A 20,355-nucleotide genomic window follows, 5' to 3' on the forward strand; every position below is an offset into this window, starting at 1 on the left:
AAAATTGCATTCTTGAAAAATTGAGTCCCTCCAAATTCTGTAGATGTAGACTGATCAACCTGTCGATGTGCAATTATAATCTTATAAGAAATGGTTAAAATAAATTGTATCATTTATAATTGTTGATAAAACTAATATACCTATAAGAGTAATCTAGTCGTACTTGTTCTCATGTTTGAATTTTCATGTGTCAAACCAACCTGTAAAAACATAAATATAATATCATACATCTTTAAAAATACTTCTTTGTACAATAATTTAATAAAAAAAATATAGGAAAATATATTTTATGGTTAAGATTAAACAATGTGGTGGAGAATGACAAATCTAGTTGAGAAAGTGGCATGTAGTTATCGATTTGATCATCAGTGTTGAAGTCATGTGAAACCTAGATGATAGAACATTTACCTTTTTTTTTTTTTTGAAAAATGAAATATCAACTTCATTGAAATTTAGCATTCATCATACAGAAGAGCTTGAAGCTCATCAGGAAAATCAATCCTATGAATGCTACGATCAGTGAAAAATCGGGATCGCCTAGCAACAAAGTGGGCAACGCGATTTGCTGATCGTCTTACAAAACGAATACTAACATTATTTAAAGCTGACAATAGACTTTTACAATCTCTAATAACCAAACCAAAAGTAGAGGACATAATTTGATTACTAAAAATTGCTTGCACCATTACCATACTATCAGTTTCCATGTCAACTTTATTCCATCCTTTGTCTTTCAACCAACTTAAAGCTTCTTTGATGCCAAGAGCTTCGACCACCTCAGCTGGGTAGTTTCCTCACTGATATGTGGCTCGGAGATCAACAATGTGGCCCGTCGAATCTCGAGCAACAATGCCGAAACCATAAGCACTTTCTCTCTCAAATAACGCTCCATCAACATTTAACTTGACTGTATAAGAATCGGGTTTAGTCCAACGCTCAATGTTATTATCATGTTGCAAGAGTTGCAATGATAATAAACTAGTTTTATCTTGAGCAGTACGCCAGTGGTCAAGTGTAGTCCATGCTGAATGAATGACTTGAGTTGGAGAGGAAGTCTTCTTCTCCCAAACAAGCTTGTTTCGAGACTTCCAAAGTGCCCAACAGATCATGATGGCACGGCAAGCTATATCATCACCATACAATGCGAATGTAGAGTCAAGCCAATAACCAATAGTTGATGAAGTATCGGATTGGATGGTGAACCCACAACGCTCCCAACAGCTGAAAGCAAATGAGTAATTCATTAGCACATGAGAGGCAGTCTCACCCGCATTGCGGCAGACAGGGCACAAGGAGGATAGATCAACATTCCTTGAAGCCAGTTCAAGGCATGTGGGGAGGGTATTGGTGACAGCGCGCCACATGAAGTTCTTCACTTTTGGTGGTATTTTAAGATGCCAAAACCTGTGCCAAAATCCTGAGTTTGGTTGATTCTGCTGACCATGTTTACTAATCTGCAGCATATCATAGGCACTACGGACAGAGAAGGAACCAGATCTTTCACCCCTCTAGGACCAACAGTCTTCAATTGGTGTAGCACTCAATGGGATTCCAAGGATCAAGTGAGCATCTCGAGAATTAAACATATCTTGAACCAGGGGAATATCCCAAGATGTCTCATGAATATCCATAAGAGAGTTGACCATTTGGTTGGTGAGGCCGAGAGCATTGGAAGTCACAAAAGGATTGACGGGATCGGGGAGCCAAGGGTGCTTCAAGATACTTGTTGACATTCCATTATCAATGGTTCGTTGACAACCCAATTTAACCAAGCTTTGTGCACTCCAGATGCTACGCCAAACAAAACTTGGATTGTTGCCAAGCTCTGCAGAAAGAAAATCAGAGTTGGGATAATACTTGGCTTGGAACACACGACTGGCAAGGGATGTTGGGGAGACAAGAAACCGCCACCCTTGTTTGGCCAGCATCGCAAGATTAAAATCATGTAAGTGACGGAAGCCCATACCACCGGAATGTTTGGGAATTGCCATACGATCCCAAGACATCCATATGATTCCTTGACCTTTAGCACTTGAAGTTTTCCACCAAAAGTTAGCCATAATCTTCTCAATCTCTTGACAAGTTTCCAAGGGAAGAAGGAAGACGCTCATAGCATAAGTTGGAAGAGATTGGATAACAGATTTAAGGAGAACTTCTTTGCCTGCACGAGATAGGAACTTGCCATTCCAACTATTGAGCCGGTTTATAATCTTGTTTTTGAGGAAGCCAAGTATCACAGTCTTCTTTCTACCTATAATGTTAGGTAGTCCCAAGTAAAGAGAGCCATCAGTAGCTTCTGTCATGCCAAGAACATTACATATCTCATTACGGTTTGGTGTTGCATTGTTGGGGCTGAAAAAAATAGAAGACTTAGCCACATTCACCTTTTGTCCAGATGCAATTTCGAAGGAGTGAAGCATTTGCTTGATGTTGATAGCTGTGGTGGGATTTGCTTGACAAAAAAGGTAACTATCATCAGCAAACAACATATGAGTTATGGGAGGAGCATTTCTAGCAACACGGCAACCTTGAATAACCTGATCTTCTTCAAACTTTCTGATCAAGGAAGAGAACCCTTCAGCACAGATGATGAACAGATAAGTAGATAAAGGATCTCCTTGGCGGATTCCACGAGAGGGAACAATCGGCCCCATGAGATGGCCATCATGGAAAACAGAATACTGAACAGAAGTAACACATTTCATAATAAGGCTGACCCATTTACCAGCAAACCCCATATGATGCATGACAGCAGACAGATAATCCCATTCAACACGATCATAAGCCTTACTCATATCAAGCTTCATGGCCATGAATCCTTTTTTACCTTTTGTTTTCCTCTTGAGGTAGTGCATGATTTCAAAGGCTATCAGGATATTATCAGAGATAAGCCTTCCAGGAATAAACGCACTTTGAGTAGGAGAGATGATATGATCAATTAGCACTCTCATTCTATTGGCAAGGACCTTCGAAAGAATCTTGTAGGAGACATTACAGAGAGCAATAGGACGCAAATCACCCATAGAGGAGAAGTTCTTCTTCTTTGGAATCAACACTAGATGAGTGTCATTGAGACCAATCGGCATGCATTCATTGTTGAAGAACTCCATGACAAGCTTAACAATATCAGTGCCGACTATATCCCAATGTTTCTGATTAAAACCGGGACTCATACCATCAGGACAGGGAGCTTTATCAGGATGCATTTGGAAGAGAGCTTGCTTAACTTCATCAGGTGTGATTGGGCAAAGTAAGGCATCATTTTGTTCAACAGTTACAGTACGCCGAATGCCATTAACAACAGAGCCACATATAGCATGATCAGTAGTATAGAGAACTGAGAAATAATCAATAATTACCTGATCAAGACCAGAATCCCAGCCTTTCCACACGCCATTGCTATCCTGAAGCTGAACTATTTGGTTATTCCGTTTGTGAGAGCTTGCGGTAGCATGAAAGTATTGTTGGGTTTTATGCCCTAAATAAAACTCATTACAATCTGATTAGTTATCAATTTAGAAGTGAATTATGATTACATGTATGTTACATGTTTATGGTTTAATACATATACTTGATATATGCACAAAATCAGTTAAATCCAGAACATATAGTTATTCACAATTACAGTATCGTCAATACAATGGAATGTGATTGTGATTATATGATTCAAAAGATTTGGTCCCTGTTCATCAGTGTTTTGGATTTACATTGGTGTGATAATCAGCGATGAAGTATACTTACACTTGGAGTAAGTGTTATGTTCTTTCCAGAACATTGGCAAAGTATACTGGTTTCGAATGCATGGAGTATGCATTGGACTGGACCGATATTGAACTTGGTTAAAGATATTGTAAACTTACCGTTGTATCTTTCCAAGTCAATGTCAGAAGTTGATCTTAGATTAAGAGAATCTAAATCCTGATATGCTTAGGCTCAATCTCAGGAGTGTTATTCTTGTTCTTTGATTTATTAGTTAAAGCCTGTTTTGAGTCAGGATAATACATATATTTTGGGAACATGATAGCATAACTGAATAGGGAGTGCTAAACATAAATATGGAAATCTATAGCTTCTACTGGTGTATAGAAGTAAAGTGATGATTCCTTTTGAGCTTAGTTAAATAGAAGTAAATGGATGAGCTCTTGTTTCAGTGACTATATATTAGATCACTAAAACATCATTTACAGGTAACTAAGTGTTCAAATGGGCAAAATACATTGAGGGGTGTAAACGGTAAATTGGTCCCGTCTCGATGTAAATCATCTATATAAAGGATCTCTAAATCACATTAAGATTATAACAATGGTTAAATGAGATAACATATTGATATCGTGAAACATATGATATGCTCTATATAAGTCTGAGAGTGCAATTCCAAGTTCTAAGAGTGGATTCAACGAGGAATTAATAAGTTAGGGATTTACTTGGTAAATCGGTTCAACTTATTGGAAGCTCAGAATATAGATCCACGGTCCCCATTCTAGTTGAGATTATACTGTTTGTAGGACTCTATAATTGATTTATGATTAATCAATTATAATTCTAAAAGTTAGACTATGTCTAATTTGTGAATTCTCACAGTTTAGGGATGAAATTGTAAATAAGAGGGTTTCTAGGTTTAATTAATAATTAATTTTAAATGGCAATATTATTTAATAATCTATTTTAGTTATTAAATAATTAGTTTTGGCATTTAAATGATTAGAATTGGAAAAATGGCTTTTTTTGGAGAAATAGAAATAAAATTGAGGAAACTGCAAAATCCATGTGAGGTCCATTCACACCATGGCCGGCCACATCATTGCTTTTTCCCAATTATTATTATTCAATTTAATTTGTCATTTAATTGCTAATCAAAGCCTAGTCTAAATAGGAAAGTGGTGAATCACACTAAATAAGGCAGTTATTCAATTACACAGTAAAAGAGGAAACTGTTTATTTGGAAAGTTGTGATCTTCCCTTTTCCTATTTATAGCAGCCCCTCTCCTCTCTTTGTATGCATGTGTTTGCTTGAGAAAACTTTGCTCTGCAAAGTGTGTCACACGAAATCAAGAGAGAAAAACAAGAGAGAGATTTCGAAATCCCTAGTGAGAGAGAAGTGCCCACTCACATCATTCAGTATCTCATCATAGTTTGGAAGACTGTGAAGGATCACCCAACTGAAGAACTTTCGGACTCAGATCTTGATTATACTCTGCTACAGACAGGAATCAAGGGTTAGAGATCTGAGTGGAAGGAGACATTAATTCCGCTGCAATCACTGTAAGTTATTCTTAACTTTTATGTGTTTAGTTCATCGTTTTAGAAGTTCAATATTAGGTTGTTAAATCAACATACTTGCAAATAGATCTAAGATCCTGGATAAATATAATACCAACAACTGGCACCAGAGCCATGGTAATTGATTTGCTTGCAAGAAATTTGGACTTAAAACGATTTGCTTGTGATTTGGATGGTTTCATGTTATGTCATATTGATGTTTGATTGATGTTTGTGAATTCTGGGAAAAATAATTGATTGTTTGTATCTGGAATTATTTTTATTGGATAGTTTGGAAAATTCTAAGCAATTTACTTTTTTACAGAACTCGATTTCGATTTAATTTGAATTAGTTATGAATTTTTGAAAATCGGGAAAAATCTGGGTGGTGATCACCCTACCCACGCGCGCGGAAGGGCTGCTGGCAGCCCCCCTGCGCCGAGGAACCTCGGCTGATCTCCTCCCCTGCTGCATACCATCCGTACAGTGTGCTATTTTCTTCGTTTTCTTCAATTTTTCATGCTATTTCATGGAATTAAATTCCGATTTTTTGTGTAGTTTTGTATGTTGATTTTTGTTTTTCAAATTTCAAATCTAATTATCAGAAATAAATTAATTTTATTTTTTAAAATTAATTTTAGATATTAGTGTAATTTGATTTTGAAAATAGGAAAAAATCAAGTTTTGCTTACCTTTTTCTTATTTCCTTTAAAATTTGATTATTTTATTTTTTTTAAGGTCAGATATTTTTTTTTTTGGTAACTTGACCTTAATTAAAATAAGATCATAATAATCATGATAATTTTAAAAGAGGAAATAAGGTATTTTTGTTAACTTTTTAAATTTTGTTATTTTTCAATTAAATTAAATTGTAAAATAAGAAAAGGGTATGTATTTACCATTTTCTATTTTATTATTTAATTTATTAAATAACATGAAATTTAAAAGGAAAGTTAGCAATTTATTTTGAAATGACATTTAGGTTACCCAAAACCTAATTTTTCAAAATGGTAGGTTTAATTTTAATATTATTTTTCGAAATATAGATTTAAAATTAAATAAATCCTACATCCAACTATCCAGATCTAACCTTGTTGCAGGAGTATGTGTTTTAGATTGTTTGTAAGTTTTTCTAAAACCTATTATTACTTGATCTAAATTGCCAGGGTTAACTTGTTGACAGATCAAATGATCTGATTTTAACCCATGGTTCAATTGATGATAGATCAAGTAGATAATTTATAACAGGTAAAATTTTACAAACTTCTTTCATCTGTGTATGACCTAGTAACATGATAGGATCCATCCAAATCTGTGTGCCTGTGTGAGCCTATATGTTTAATTTCTATTATAGATACATATAGGTTGTTGTTGCTAAATAAAATGTCATAACCTGATAGATTTTATTTAGGCTCATTTAGTTAATGGGCCTATTCAATTAATAACAGTTGTTCATTTTAAGGTTAAATTCCTCTCTTTTGGGCCTTGTGTGAGAGTTGGGAGCCTTAGAAGTGGGTGCGACATACTGGACCCAACCCCCCCTCACATGAACAACCCCAATTGTGAAGGCCCATTTGCCTGATTTGGATAACTGTGCTAGGTTAATTATATTATTTTGACCTAATAAAATTGAATAGCAACATAATTAATTTCTTCGAAATTAATTTAAGAAAAACATAGTTTAATGAATTTCATTTCTGGATAAACTATTTGTATTTTTCTTGTATTTGATTAAATAAAGAATTTTAACTAACTAGATTCTTTCTGAAACTTACTTTATTATTTCATTAAATATTCTTATTTAAGTTATGAATTAGTAATTACTAATTTTTCATAATGACTTAAATTTGAATATATTTTGATAATAACATTAAGCTGAGGAATTCTAGGAATTAGTTATTGAAGATTCTTAGAAAATATTATTTTAAGTTGGTTTTAAACTTAAAAAGGGAATATCTTTAAATTAGGTAGTCACCACCTAATTTTGATATTTAATTAAATGATGTTTGGAAAATTTTAAGTTAGTAAATTATAGATTCTTTCTATAATAACTTAAATCAGATATTTTTCAGATCTTGAAAAGATACTTAGTAGAATTGAGATATTTTCTAGATAGTTATTTCCATACTAATTATTATTTCTAATCTAGGAAAATATCATTGATTGTGAAATTAATTGGTTAATAATTAATTTTGATACAATTCAATTAAGGATATTTTTCGTTGTATTAAATTGGAAATTAATGATTAAGCCTTCTCTATACTTAATTATTTGTTTCGTGAATTTAATACATTTAATTAAATTGAAAATTAAATGTCTAAGTTGATTTTCATAATGATACTTAGATATTATTATTTTCATGATATTTAATTAAATAAGAAAATTTATTTTAAGTTGGGTATTTCCATAACAACTTAAATTTGAATAATTTTCATAATATATTCTATTTATTTTATTAATCATTTTTCAAAATAGCATTTAATTATGCAAGATGATTTTGAATTTATCTTGAAAGATAGATTGAAGTTGTAAATTAATTATTTTAATTAATTTTGAATCAACTTAAATCAATGATTTTTTTATTTAATGATTAATTTAAAATAAAGGAACTGAAATATATTATTAGAAATTAGATTAATTAGTCAAGAAAATCTAGATAGATAATATTTTTGCTTGAGGTATTTTTTCTAAGTAAAGTTTGATTTATTTTAAATGTATTTCAAAAATTGTATATTTTTGGAAATACAATATATATATTTGTAGAAAATTTTAATTTGAGTTGCAAATTAATTTAAATTAATACAACTTAAATTAAGTAATTTTCTTAATATTTGTTGGAAAATTAACACTAAGATGGAAATAATTCATTTTATTTTCTTAACCATCTAAGTTTAATTTTACAAATATTGAATTAAATTTTATTTAGATTCTATTCTAAATTTAAAATTTAATAAATATATATATAGATTTAAAATAAATAAATAATAGAAGAAAATACAATTTAAATAATGAGCTTTATTATTGAGATATTCGATCTCCATTGTTGGTTTTACATAGCTATTGTTTTAGTGAGTAATCCTCCCTAATGGAGGAACGTTCATTAGCAAGTTAGCGTCGTTTAATCTCGAAAGATAAGTATGTTTATAAGTGTTTTATATTGGTATTAACCACCCTAATGGTGGGTACTGTATAAGACTTACAAACATATGAAACAATGGTAGAAGCTCATGAAATAAGAATGACCTTGACTCTTGCCTAAACGGGACAACGTCGGATTCTCCTTTCGATCGAATAAAAGGTTGCTAGAATGTTTGCCATTCTAGATGAGCTGACAACTCTATTCAATGAATGATAGCTTTGACTCTCGCCTAAACGGGACACTGATATCAGTTTGTTGAAAACCTTGGAAATTATTTAGGTTTGATTTTTTTTTTTTTTGTATTTGCTCTAGTCATTCCTACTTGCTGTATGCTGATAATTTCTAAATGAGATTTTGTGATAAACCATAACTGATATCTATATATTATCTCGTAGTATCCTGAGTTGAAATGTCAAATCCCATGTTGTCTTTCTTAACTGAAAATAAGCTAAATGGGTCTAACTTCCCAAAGTGGAGAGAGAACATTCATATTGCTCTCATAGGTGAAAGTGCCTCGTTTGTGTTGACTGAGCCGTCCCCTGAGCAGCCAAGTGACAATGCAACCAAAGCTGTAAAAGAGAAGTTCGAGCGTTGGCATAATGCTAACAATAAAGCTCGTTACTTCATGCTTTCCAGCATGGTTTACACCTTGAAAACAAGGTTTGCAAACACTGTTACGGCTGCAGAAATCATGACGCAGTTAACTGAGCTATTCGATATGGAATCTATTCAGTCTCGTTTCGACGCGACTAAGAAATTCATCAACGCACGGATGGAACCCCATCAGAATGTGCGTGATCACCTTCTCCAGATGGCTAGTTATTTCCAGGAAGCCCAGAATCATGGTGCTGAAATGGATCAGACTACTCAAGTGAGTCTCATCTTGAATAGCCTGACTCCAGATTTTCTGCCCTACACATCAAATTATGTCATGAATAAGAAGGAACAAGACTTTCATACTTTAGTCAATGACCTTCAGACATATGAAAATTTGATTGGAGGTCCCAAGAAAAGAGGGAATAAACCTCAGAATTCTGGAAATGGTAATAAGACAAGTAATCCTGAAGCACTTGTTGCTTCTACTTCCAAATCCCATCATAAGAAGAAGTGGAAAAATGCCAAGAAGCGAGCTCAAGCTGCGAATGCAGCTAGGAACAAAAATGCTGGAGCTTCTGGCAATACACAAAAAGGAAAATGTTTCTACTGCAATGAGAAAGGCCATTGGAAATCCCAATGTCCTAAGTATCTCGCAAAGAAACAAGGTATTTTCCTTATAAACTGATGAGTTTTTAGTGAATTATTATTCTTTTGGATTAATAATTCTGGACTACTAACCTTGTTTATTATTCTTCTTATAGCTAAAGCTTCTTAAACTCGGGTGCTGTCTTAACGAGTTGGATTAGAAAGCTGGATGGTGGATGGAGATTGTCTACAATAAAGAAGAAGCTCTTTTATTTGAATTAATTGTTTAGTTTTTCAAACAATTTGTATTTCAAGTTTTGGGATCTTAATTCCCTGTTTGATTCTCATAAATATTGCAAACAATTTCTTTTGGTTTATAATAAAATATCTTTTTCAATTATATTGCAATTTATGAGTTGAGCTTCAGTTCTTTATTTTATCTATTACCGATTATTATATTTATTATGTTTGAATGTGTATGTGTTTTTTTTTATTATTGATGCAAATTCAAAAAGTATTTAAACTCTTTACAGAGTTATTACTACATAAACACTAGAAGTTATTTCTATGTTTATGAATAATTGTTCGTTTCAAAAACAATTATTTGAGAATTTGTTTAATAAAAAGATCTTTTGATCTGATAGGGGTGGAGAAAAGTTAAGAATAATATGCAGTTTAAACGATTTTTTATATCTAATGAACTCTGGATTATATTCAACTCCACAGACTCTCTATCACACTTAGAGATTTACAACCTTTAGGGGTGGACCATAATCTCTATAAACTTAGGGGTGGATTTTATTCTACAGTACCCTTTGTGACACATAATTTTAAACATGGAAACAATATAATAAATTAGCTATTATCAGAATAAATTCTTGATCTTGATTATATGTTCCAGTTTAGATTTACTGTTGTAATAGTTATTGATACCATTAAAGTTCTTTGATAATGTTTCACATTACCTTGGTTGAGTGGGACAATATTAAAATTCTTTACCCATCTTCTTTTGGTTGATAATTGTGATAGGAACTTAAGAACACCTCTGATAAAAACAAGTCTAACCATTCACATGGATAGAAATAACTTATCAGAATTATGAGAATAAGATAGAAGAATTCTTGCATAGTCTATTCGAAAGACTGATTCAAGATGTCTATTTCTCATAACATTTTATGGTATCTTGATTTGATTGCTTAAATCTCTAGCAAGTATTTTTCACTTCAAATACTAGACTGCAATGTTGTTGAACTAATCTTAAAGAAACTTACAGTTTCGGCTTAAGATAATAAGTCACAATGAGATGTTCCCAGAAACAATAGTAAAAGGTTAAAAGTTTCTAACCAGACATCTGCTATTGAGTGGGAGCCATCTGAGATGTAATCAAATGGGGAACATTAGGGGACAATCAAGAAAGATTTACAAAAGTGACGTATATATTATTAAGGAACTATGCATTAGTGATCCTGATATGCACACCGACTCATTGTGAGATGGTGGTTACTCTGGGGGTGGAGGAATCATTATAGAAGAGTGTTAAAACCCATCTATAATAATTCAAGCTTCATCAGAGAAGATATAACTTTGTAAATTCAAAATTACCAGAAAGTTATTTTACTGAAGAAAATTCTACACTGCTTTATCTCAATTCCAAATTTTAAAATTTGAGAGATATGTCTTCTGGTAGTTCAGATGTACTTAATGGGCAGTAAGGATTTCAGTATCCCTTGATGAGTAAAGCATAAGTTAGGGAGGTTTAATGTGTCTCATGAACCTGATTCCAGATATATGGGTGAATTCAAAGATACTACACTTGATCAGAGGATCAAGACAAAAGATTGATTGTAATGCACAACTTGTTTTATGTTAGTGCAAGTGGGAGTTTGTTGGGTTTTATGCCCTAAATAAAACTCATTACAATCTGATTAGTTATCAATTTAGAAGTGAATTATGATTACATGTATGTTACATGTTTATGGTTTAATACATATACTTGATATATACACAAAATCAGTTAAATCCAGAACATATAGTTATTCACAATTACAGTATCGTCAATACAATGGAATGTGATTGTGATTATATGATTCAAAAGATTTGGTCCCTGTTCATCAGTGTTTTGGATTTACATTGGTGTGATAATCAGCGATGAAATATACTTACACTTGGAGTAAGTGTTATGTTCTTTCCAGAACATTGGCAAAGTATACTGGTTTCGAATGCATGGAGTATGCATTGGACTAGACCGATATTGAACTTGGTTAAAGATATTGTAAACTTACCGTTGTATCTTTCCAAGTCAATGTCAGAAGTTGATCTTAGATTAAGAGAATCTAAATCCTGATATGCTTAGGCTCAATCTCAGGAGTGCTATTCTTGTTCTTTGATTTATTAGTTAAAGCCTGTTTTGAGTCAGGATAATACATATATTTTGGGAACATGATAGCATAACTGAATAGGGAGTGCTAAACATAAATATGGAAATCTATAGCTTCTACTGGTGTATAGAAGTAAAGTGATGATTCCTTTTGAGCTTAGTTAAATAGAAGTAAATGGATGAGCTCTTGTTTCAGTGACTATATATTAGATCACTAAAACATCATTTACAGGTAACTAAGTGTTCAAATGGGCAAAATACATTGAGGGGTGTAAACGGTAAATTGGTCCCGTCTCGATGTAAATCATCTATATAAAGGATCTCTAAATCACATTAAGATTATAACAATGGTTAAATGAGATAGCATATTGATATCGTGAAACATATGATATGCTCTATATAAGTCTGAGAGTGCAATTCCAAGTTCTAAGAGTGGATTCAACGAGGAATTAATAAGTTAGGGATTTACTTGGTAAATCGGTTCAACTTATTGGAAGCTCAGAATATAGATCCATGGTCCCCATTCTAGTTGAGATTATACTGTTTGTAGGACTCTATAATTGATTTATGATTAATCAATTATAATTCTAAAAGTTAGACTATGTCTAATTTGTGAATTCTCACAGTTTAGGGATGAAATTGTAAATAAGAGGGTTTCTAGGTTTAATTATTAATTATGAGACTTTGCATGTCTGAATTAATAATTAATTTTAAATGGCAATATTATTTAATAATCTATTTTAGTTATTAAATAATTAGTATTGTCATTTAAATGATTAGAATTGGAAAAATGGCATTTTTGGAGAAATAGAAATAAAATTGAGGAAACTGCAAAATCCATGTGAGGCCCATTCACACCATGACCGGCCACATCATTGCTTTTTCCCAATTATTATTTTTCAATTTAATTTGTCATTTAATTGCTAATCAAAGCCTAGCCTAAATAGGAAAGTGGTGAATCACACTAAATAAGGCAGTTATTCAATTACACAGTAAAAGAGGAAACTGTTTATTTGGAAAGTGGTGATCTTCCCTTTTCCTATTTATAGCAGCCCCTCTCCTCTCTTTGTATGCATGTGTTTGCTTGAGAAAACTTTGCTCTACAAAGTGTGTCACACGAAATCAAGAGAGAAAAACAAGAGAGAGATTTCGAAATCCCTAGTGAGAGAGAAGTGCCCACTCACATCATTCAGTATCTCATCATAGTTTGGAAGACTGTGAAGGATCACATCCAACTGAAGAACTTTCGGACTCAGATCTTGATTATACTCTGCTACAGACAGGAATCAAGGGTTAGAGATCTGAGTGGAAGGAGACATTAATTCCGCTGCAATCACTGTAAGTTATTCTTAACTTTTATGTGTTTAGTTCATCGTTTTAGAAGTTCAATATTAGGTTGTTAAATCAACATACTTGCAAATAGATCTAAGATCCTGGATAAATATAATACCAACAAGTATTTACTGTTCTTGTCTCCTCCATTTAACCAGAATTGTTTAGACCTCTGCTTCCAATAGAGTTCTTGCTGAGCCAAAATCTCAAAATAGTTGCATTTCTCAATCAAGAAGTCTTCATGAGAATCCGGATTGTCACGGGACTTAAGACACGAAAGCCTCTTCTTACTAGTAGCCAACCGCTTCTTAAACTGACCAGTAAGATCACGGCCCCACTCAAGAAGAGTATCAAGACAAAGTTTAGTTTTCTCAGCAAGGGAAAGTGTAGCATTGAGCTCCCAACAACTTCGGACAATTTGACTACATAGAGGCTCACGGCTCCAAGCATTTTCATACCGAAAAATGACCACTGGTTTACTCATCACACAAGGTGCAGGTTCAAGAAAAATAGGCGTATGATCGGAGGATGAAAAATCAAAATTTGACAAACGAGCCTCATTAAAAATAGTTAGCCAAGACTGAGTAGCAAAAGCTTTGTCTAACCTTATTTCAATGTGATTTTGAGTCCCTTTTCCACGTTCCCAAGTGTACTTATGACCACGCAGTTGAAGTTCGCACAATCGGCAATCATGGAGAGCAGTATTGAAGCCGTTGATCAAAGATTGAGGGTAAGGACGACCGCCCTTTTTATCATCATGCGTGGTAATGTTGTTGAAGTCTCCAAGGATACACCATGGTAATGGTGAAGAATCGACAAGCTCACGAAGAAGATTCCAAGTTGTATGTCTTCTCGCACGGTTTGGCTCACCATAGAACCCAGTTAGACGCCAATGAACAAAGCCAGGAACATGAATCTCTAAGTCAATGTGGTGGGCCGAAAACTTAAGCAAATGGGCACCAGTAGCAACTTTCCATAAAAAAGCAATACCACCTTTTCTACCTTGGGTCGGCACAGAAAAGCTATTCTCAAAGCCCAACCAAACCTTGAGTCTATCCACAATGTCATTGTTGCATAAAGTTTCACAGAGGAAAATAAAGTTGGGCTTCTTTTGTACACAGATATCAATAAGGAATTAAATAGCCCGCGGGTTCCCAAGCCCACGACAATTCCAACTAATGGCATTCATAATGATTGGTGGGCCTGAGCACCAGGACCCACCTGTTCCACGTTTTTTGGAAGCCCATTAGCATCACTACCATGAAAACTAATTGCTTCAGAAATACTCACCACCCCTTCTTCCACTATCTTGGCCGAATGTGTAGAGAGAGAATCAATTCTCTTCCTCTTCAATTCATAAAGATCCATGTTATCCTCTGACATAAATGTTGATTCATTTGCATGGATATGGAAAGTTGCCTCATTTGTATTTTCCAAAATTGGATGACCCAAATGCCTAGAATCAAGGAGAGAATTTTGGAAGGTAACATTTGTGACAGGGAGTTGATTACTCTGCCTTGTTGGACTCGCAATCATAGGCTGCGATTGAGGCAGCGATTGAGTCTTCATGTTGAATGCAGTTGGTTGTGGTGATTTGCTACCGTCGGCCATGGGAGGTTCAGGCTTGCCGGTCCTAAGCCAAGGAGAAGCCGTGAGGAAGTTCTGACGCCGTGACGGAGCTCGCATATCTTTACTGTATGGCTTCTTGATCAATTCCGGTGGTGTATGATAGAGTTGGCTACAAAAATTCTTCGAATGGCCCATGATGCCACAGATAAAACAAAAGGTGGGAACGTACTCATACTTGAAATTTGCATAGAACACATCACCATTCTTCTTCTTGAACTTCATACGCCTTTTTAGAGGTTTTTCAATATTCAGACGAACACGAACACGTAAATATTCACGCCAAATACCTTGAAAGTTATTAGGATCCGATTCAAGATACGTACCAATGTAGTTCCCGGCTTGACAAATAGCCCTCTCGGTTTTAAACCCGGGTTGTAGATCATGGACTTGCACCCAAATATCAAGATTGTTTAGAGGAATTGTTCTCGGATTTTCACCTTGTTTGAGTCGCTCGATGATGAGTTGTTTGCGGTCGTATGTCCACGGGCTGCCCGCCAAAACACGTTTGATATCTATTTCATGGTAGAACTGAAATAGAAATCGGTTTTGCTCAAGAATCTTGATATACATGCCTTTCCCGGGTTTCCATAAATCCGCTATCATATTTTGAAATATTTGAAAATCAGATATTTTCCCAGTCAATAATCGCCCGACAAGACACCAACGATCATCAAATTCAATCTCTTCCTCTTCCTCTTCTTCGTAAGCCACCTCGTTATCTTCTTCTTCTTCCAAACAAATATCCTTCCATTGTTGTTCCAAGCCAGTGGTGGATTGGCTACTAGACGCCATGATGAGATTCAAACAAAACACTTTGACACAAAATAACAAAAACTCTATAGGAATAGAGACAAATCACATGTCAGAGGACATGACATCCATTACATTTACCTTTTAATATTGTGAAATTACACAAGGGAAATTTGAATTAATATGCTTACATTACCCAAAAAATTTTCCCCTAAATGCAAAGTTATTAAAATTGGTAATATATGACCATTTAAGCAATTTTCCTAAACTACCCCTCTCATTTGAAATCAGCCTCTCTCATCCTCTCTCTTAGTCTCTCTGCCGAAACCTGCCTAAACCAAACCCACCCCAAACCCAAAACGCACACAGTCGGCCGATTTCCCACCCCCAGCGTTGAGCACACAGTCGGACCAACTCGCAACCCCGACCCACTCCGACGAACTCCCAACCCCGACCCACTCCGAAAATGTCAAAGGTATGTGTTTTTTTTTTGTTTTTTTAGAAAGACTTTAGATTGTTTCTGAAATATTATTGTTTAGATTTAAGAATTTTGTTGTGAAAATGGGATTCGGGTCCGTGATCGGACTGTGAAAATGGTGAAAATGGGACTGTGTGGCCATTCAGATCTGGGGAAGATGGTTGTCCGATTGTTCCATCTGGTCCGATGGTCCGATGGTTCATTGGGCTCGGGTCCGATGGTTAGATGATAGGACCGATGGGGCTGGTTTTGGGGTGATGGGCCGATGCTTAGTGTATGGACCGATGGGTCCGATGGGCACTATATCGGGCCAATCGGACCCATCGGTCCAAAGTTTTTTTTTGGCTTTCGTATTTTAAGGTGGGCCGATGTATAGTGTATGGACCGATGGGTCCGATTGGACCGATGGGTCCGATGGGTACCCAATTGGGCCAATCGGACCAATCGGACCCGATATTAATTTTTTTTTTTTAATATTAATGATTTAGTAATTGTTTTAGGTATTAACTTATTATTATATTATTTAGTGATTGTTTTAGGTATTAATTTATTTTTAATGACTTAATAAGTATTTTTTAATAAGTAATAATTTTTAATTTATTATTAATTATTAATTATTGTTTTAATTTTTATTGTTTTATTAATTATTGTTTTAGTATTAATTAGTAATTATTGTTTTAGTATTAATTATTAATAAGTATTTAGTGATTGTTTTATTTTTTTTTTGATTAATAATTGTTTTATATTATTTATTAATTATTGTTTTATTATTAATTATTAATTTTTGTATTATTTTTTATTGTTTTATTAATTATTGTATTTTTATTAATTATTAATTAATGTTTTAGTATTAATTATTGTAGTAATTTGTATTGTGTTATTATTTATTATTTTTTACTAATTATTAGTTATTAATTATTAATTTTTATTAATTATTAATTAACATTTTATTATTAATTATTAATTATTGTTTTAATTTGTATTGTGTTATTATTTATTAATATTTTACTAATTATTAATTATTAATTATGAATTTGTATTATTTATTAATTATTGTTTTATTATTAATTATTAACTTTTGTATTAATTTTTACTGTCTTATAAATTTGTATTATTTATTAATTATTGTTTTATTATTAATTATTAACTTTTGTATTAATTTTTATTGTCTTATTAATTTTATTATTTATTGATTATTGTTTTATTATTAATGATTAATTATTGTATTAATTTTTATTGTTTTATTAATTTTTAATTATTGTTTTATTTTTTATTGTTTTTGTAATAATTAATTATTATTTTATTAATTATTAATTATTGTTTTATCTTTTATTATTTTATTACTTATGTATTATTTTTTTAGTATAAATTATTGATTATTTTTTTTAATTTTTATTGTTTTATTGATTATTGTTTAATTATTAATTATTAATTATGAATTATTGTTTTATTTTTTATTGTTTTATTCATTATTGGTTATGTTTTATTATTAATTATTTATCGTTGTTGGTTATTAATTATGTAAGTATATTACCAATTGTATTTTTGTATTATTAATTATTAATTATCGTTGTTGGTTTTTTTTTCAGGGAAGTGCACATCTTATAATTCCAGTGTCGGACCATTACCTTTGGCGTGTCACATGGCGTGGGGGTAGTTACTACTACCGAAGATTAAGAGCTAAATTTGAAGAATTTAACCTATTGGACGAGGTGAGGAATCCCCTTTCAAACGAGTTTTCGAGAGAGCGCCCATACAATTTTCTGGAGCATTTTTTCATCAGTTGATGCTTCACAAAATAAAATCTGACAAGCCGGACGAGGTCCATTTCTATGTGGGAAGGAAGAGATGTAGATTTGAGAGGGTGGAGTTCGGCTTGGTCACCGGGTTAAACTTATTGCCCGGCCCTACTGAGGAAGACATCAAACAAAATGGAAGCTCTGACCGGTTGATTCAGGAATATTTCAACGGTAGTGCTTCGATCACCTTCGGCCAACTGCGCAGAGTTTTTGAGAGCTGCACAGAAGCTGATGATGTTTACAAGTTGGGGATGGCCTTGTTTGTTATGGGCGTCCTCACTGGTAAGGAGGAGAAGGCTAGTTCCTCCTTTTGTGATAAGAATGGTTGATAACCTTCCATTCTTCTATGAGTATCCACAGGGAAAGATTTCTTACACCAAGCTGATGGAAAGTTGTAACAAGGATTACTTGGATGTGAAGAATAAGATGTTGAAAAAGATTGAGAAGGGAGTAACTCAGAAGGAGGCAAAATACTCAGCCTACGGCTATCTTTGCGGCGTTGCGGTATTGGGCATACGAGGCCATATTACAAATTTGGGCAACGAGTATGCGGTGAGGAGGTCGCATGGCTTTCGAGAATGGTCAGGCGGGAGAGGAAGCCGACAACTACACTCGGGAAGGATGAAGTCACCAGATTATTTGCTAAAAATGTAAGTTTGTTACGCTTTATTTTGAATTCATGTTAATTTCCATATATTATATTAATATATTTGTTATATTTTTCGGTTGACGGTGTACTTTCCGTGTTATGTCCTCGGCGAACGAGATTGAGTTTGTGAGTTACATAACCGGGGTCGGACCTCCGTTATTTGTTGACTTGGAGGAACTTGTGTTGGGTGAGGATGGGCAACCAACACAGGATGCTTTGCGAAGCCAGGCTGAAAAGCTTGCCTCCACATTGGAAGAACGAGCGGAGGCAGCCGAATATTTAAAGACTCTACACCACCTCCACCGTCTCCTCCACGTGCACCGCCCGCGGTTCCGGATGGGTGCGGTGTTGACCCATCTCCGGCTTCGGTTCACGATGGGTCCGGTGTTGACCCATCTGCGGCTTCGATTCACGATGGGTCCGGTGTTGACCCACTTGCGGCGTCACGGGGTCCTCCCTGTTCCCCGTCGGCTTCCATTCCCGGCCACCTCGGAGGCTCGCGATCCGGTATACCACTGCCATTTCGGCAAGGTTGGAGGCTTGTGGAGAGGGGGCAGGCCGCTGCTAAGAGGACAAACAGCGATTATGGATCAGTTGAAGACCATAATGACGCTCCTGCAAGATCCTGGAAGGCCGGCAGCAGATTCACAGCCACAGCCACAGCCACAGCCACAACCGGAAGAGGAGGCTCGGACACCGGAAGATGACTTCATTCTCCCAAATGATTACCAACCGGATGATGATGACATGTTACGTACACACGAGAAGACGAATATCACCGGCATCGGGGATACTCGGGATTCGAGGTGCAGGTGTTAGAGACAGCTCCAGAAGTCATGGAGAACCGGAGGAAGAGAAGGCGGCCTAGGTGGTTCGCTGAGTACACTGAAATGAAGAAGAAGGCTAGGGCTACTTCGACACTCGTGAATGCGGACCCACTTAGAGTGGTTGATCGGAAGCTGCTCAAGACTTTTCACAATTGGGTACTCGGCCAGATTGGGAACAATTACCCGAGAGAGTGCTTCACCGGTCGATACCATTCGTCTTGGTTCCTCGAACTGCATACTCCGAAATTTTGGCTTGGGAACGATGTAAGTTTTTAAGACTTTTTTACTGCTTTTGCTTTTAAAGACTTTATCTAACTCTTTTTTATTTAACTCTGACATATTTAATTTTCATGTTTTAGCATTTGGATGCGGCATTCCATTTGATGAGGAGGCGGCAACACTTTTATCCCGAGTCCTACCCGAATAGATGTGTCATAATGCCGTGTATTTTCCCAGCAGGAGTTATTGCTCGGTGGGAAGCTGCGGGTGATGAGCAGGCTAACTATCAGTGGGACGAGGGCATATTAGATTTGATTCGAGGGGATGAAAGTCAGATCTTGGCCAGTTGGAAGAACAAGGAGAGAATATATATGGCCCTCTACTTCGATGGAGCAAAGCATTGGGTGGCATTAGAGATAGATCTGGATCATTGGTTGTTGAACATATTTAACTCCAGCCTCGGATCGATTTCCCCGAACGAATTGAACCGTCACACAGCAATGTGGGAAAAATTACTACCAAATTTCTTCTTTGCAGGCTGGCCTATTCGAGAGTCATGACATGATCCTCTTGCCTCAACTTACCGCCTCAGAGAGCCAGGTCAGAAATTTCACTTCAAAAGTCATGGATCGGGCCGTTGTTCCACAGACAAAGACAAGGTAACTTAATGACAATTGATTTTTTTGTTATTTAACTTGAATTTAATTTGCACACT

At 34.8% G+C, this 20,355-nt stretch overlaps 2 protein-coding genes across 2 annotated transcripts; one reads left to right on the forward strand and one right to left on the reverse strand.

Moving 5' to 3' along the window:
• Nucleotides 1-794: 794 nt before the first annotated feature.
• LOC115697656 (uncharacterized) lies at nucleotides 795-15,710 on the reverse strand. The gene is made up of 4 exons (XM_061112444.1): nucleotides 14,511-15,710; nucleotides 13,422-14,394; nucleotides 1,596-3,478; nucleotides 795-1,454 (listed from the first exon to the last, which is right to left on the reverse strand). The coding sequence occupies exons 1-4, from the start codon at nucleotides 15,708-15,710 to the stop codon at nucleotides 795-797; spliced, it is 4,716 nt and encodes a 1,571-aa protein (XP_060968427.1).
• Nucleotides 15,711-19,403: 3,693 nt separating this feature from the next.
• Nucleotides 19,404-20,200, forward strand: LOC133035983 (uncharacterized). The gene is made up of 2 exons (XM_061112445.1): nucleotides 19,404-19,685; nucleotides 19,781-20,200. Exons 1-2 carry the CDS (start codon nucleotides 19,431-19,433, stop codon nucleotides 20,198-20,200), a joined length of 675 nt encoding a protein of 224 aa, XP_060968428.1. The 5' UTR covers nucleotides 19,404-19,430.
• The last annotated feature ends 155 nt before the right edge of the window (nucleotides 20,201-20,355 follow it).

The sequence above is a fragment of the Cannabis sativa genome, chromosome 3 (genome assembly GCF_029168945.1).
Source record: "Cannabis sativa cultivar Pink pepper isolate KNU-18-1 chromosome 3, ASM2916894v1, whole genome shotgun sequence".
Lineage (NCBI taxonomy): Eukaryota > Viridiplantae > Streptophyta > Magnoliopsida > Rosales > Cannabaceae > Cannabis > Cannabis sativa.

Bases quoted from the DNA above. Each gene is read 5' to 3' on its own strand.
- LOC115697656 (XM_061112444.1), bottom strand. From the start codon at position 15,710: ATGGCGTCTAGTAGCCAATCCACCACTGGCTTGGAACAACAATGGAAG. The intron at 14,395-14,510 runs GTGGGTCCTGGT...GTACAAAAGAAG, and splicing joins TTCCAAAAAACGTGGAACAG to CCCAACTTTATTTTCCTCTG. The intron at 3,479-13,421 runs GTAAATACTTGT...AGTTTTATTTAG, and splicing joins AAATGGAGGAGACAAGAACA to GGCATAAAACCCAACAATAC.
- LOC133035983 (XM_061112445.1), top strand. From the start codon at position 19,431: ATGGAGAACCGGAGGAAGAGAAGGCGGCCTAGGTGGTTCGCTGAGTAC. The intron at 19,686-19,780 runs GTAAGTTTTTAA...TTCATGTTTTAG, and splicing joins AATTTTGGCTTGGGAACGAT to CATTTGGATGCGGCATTCCA.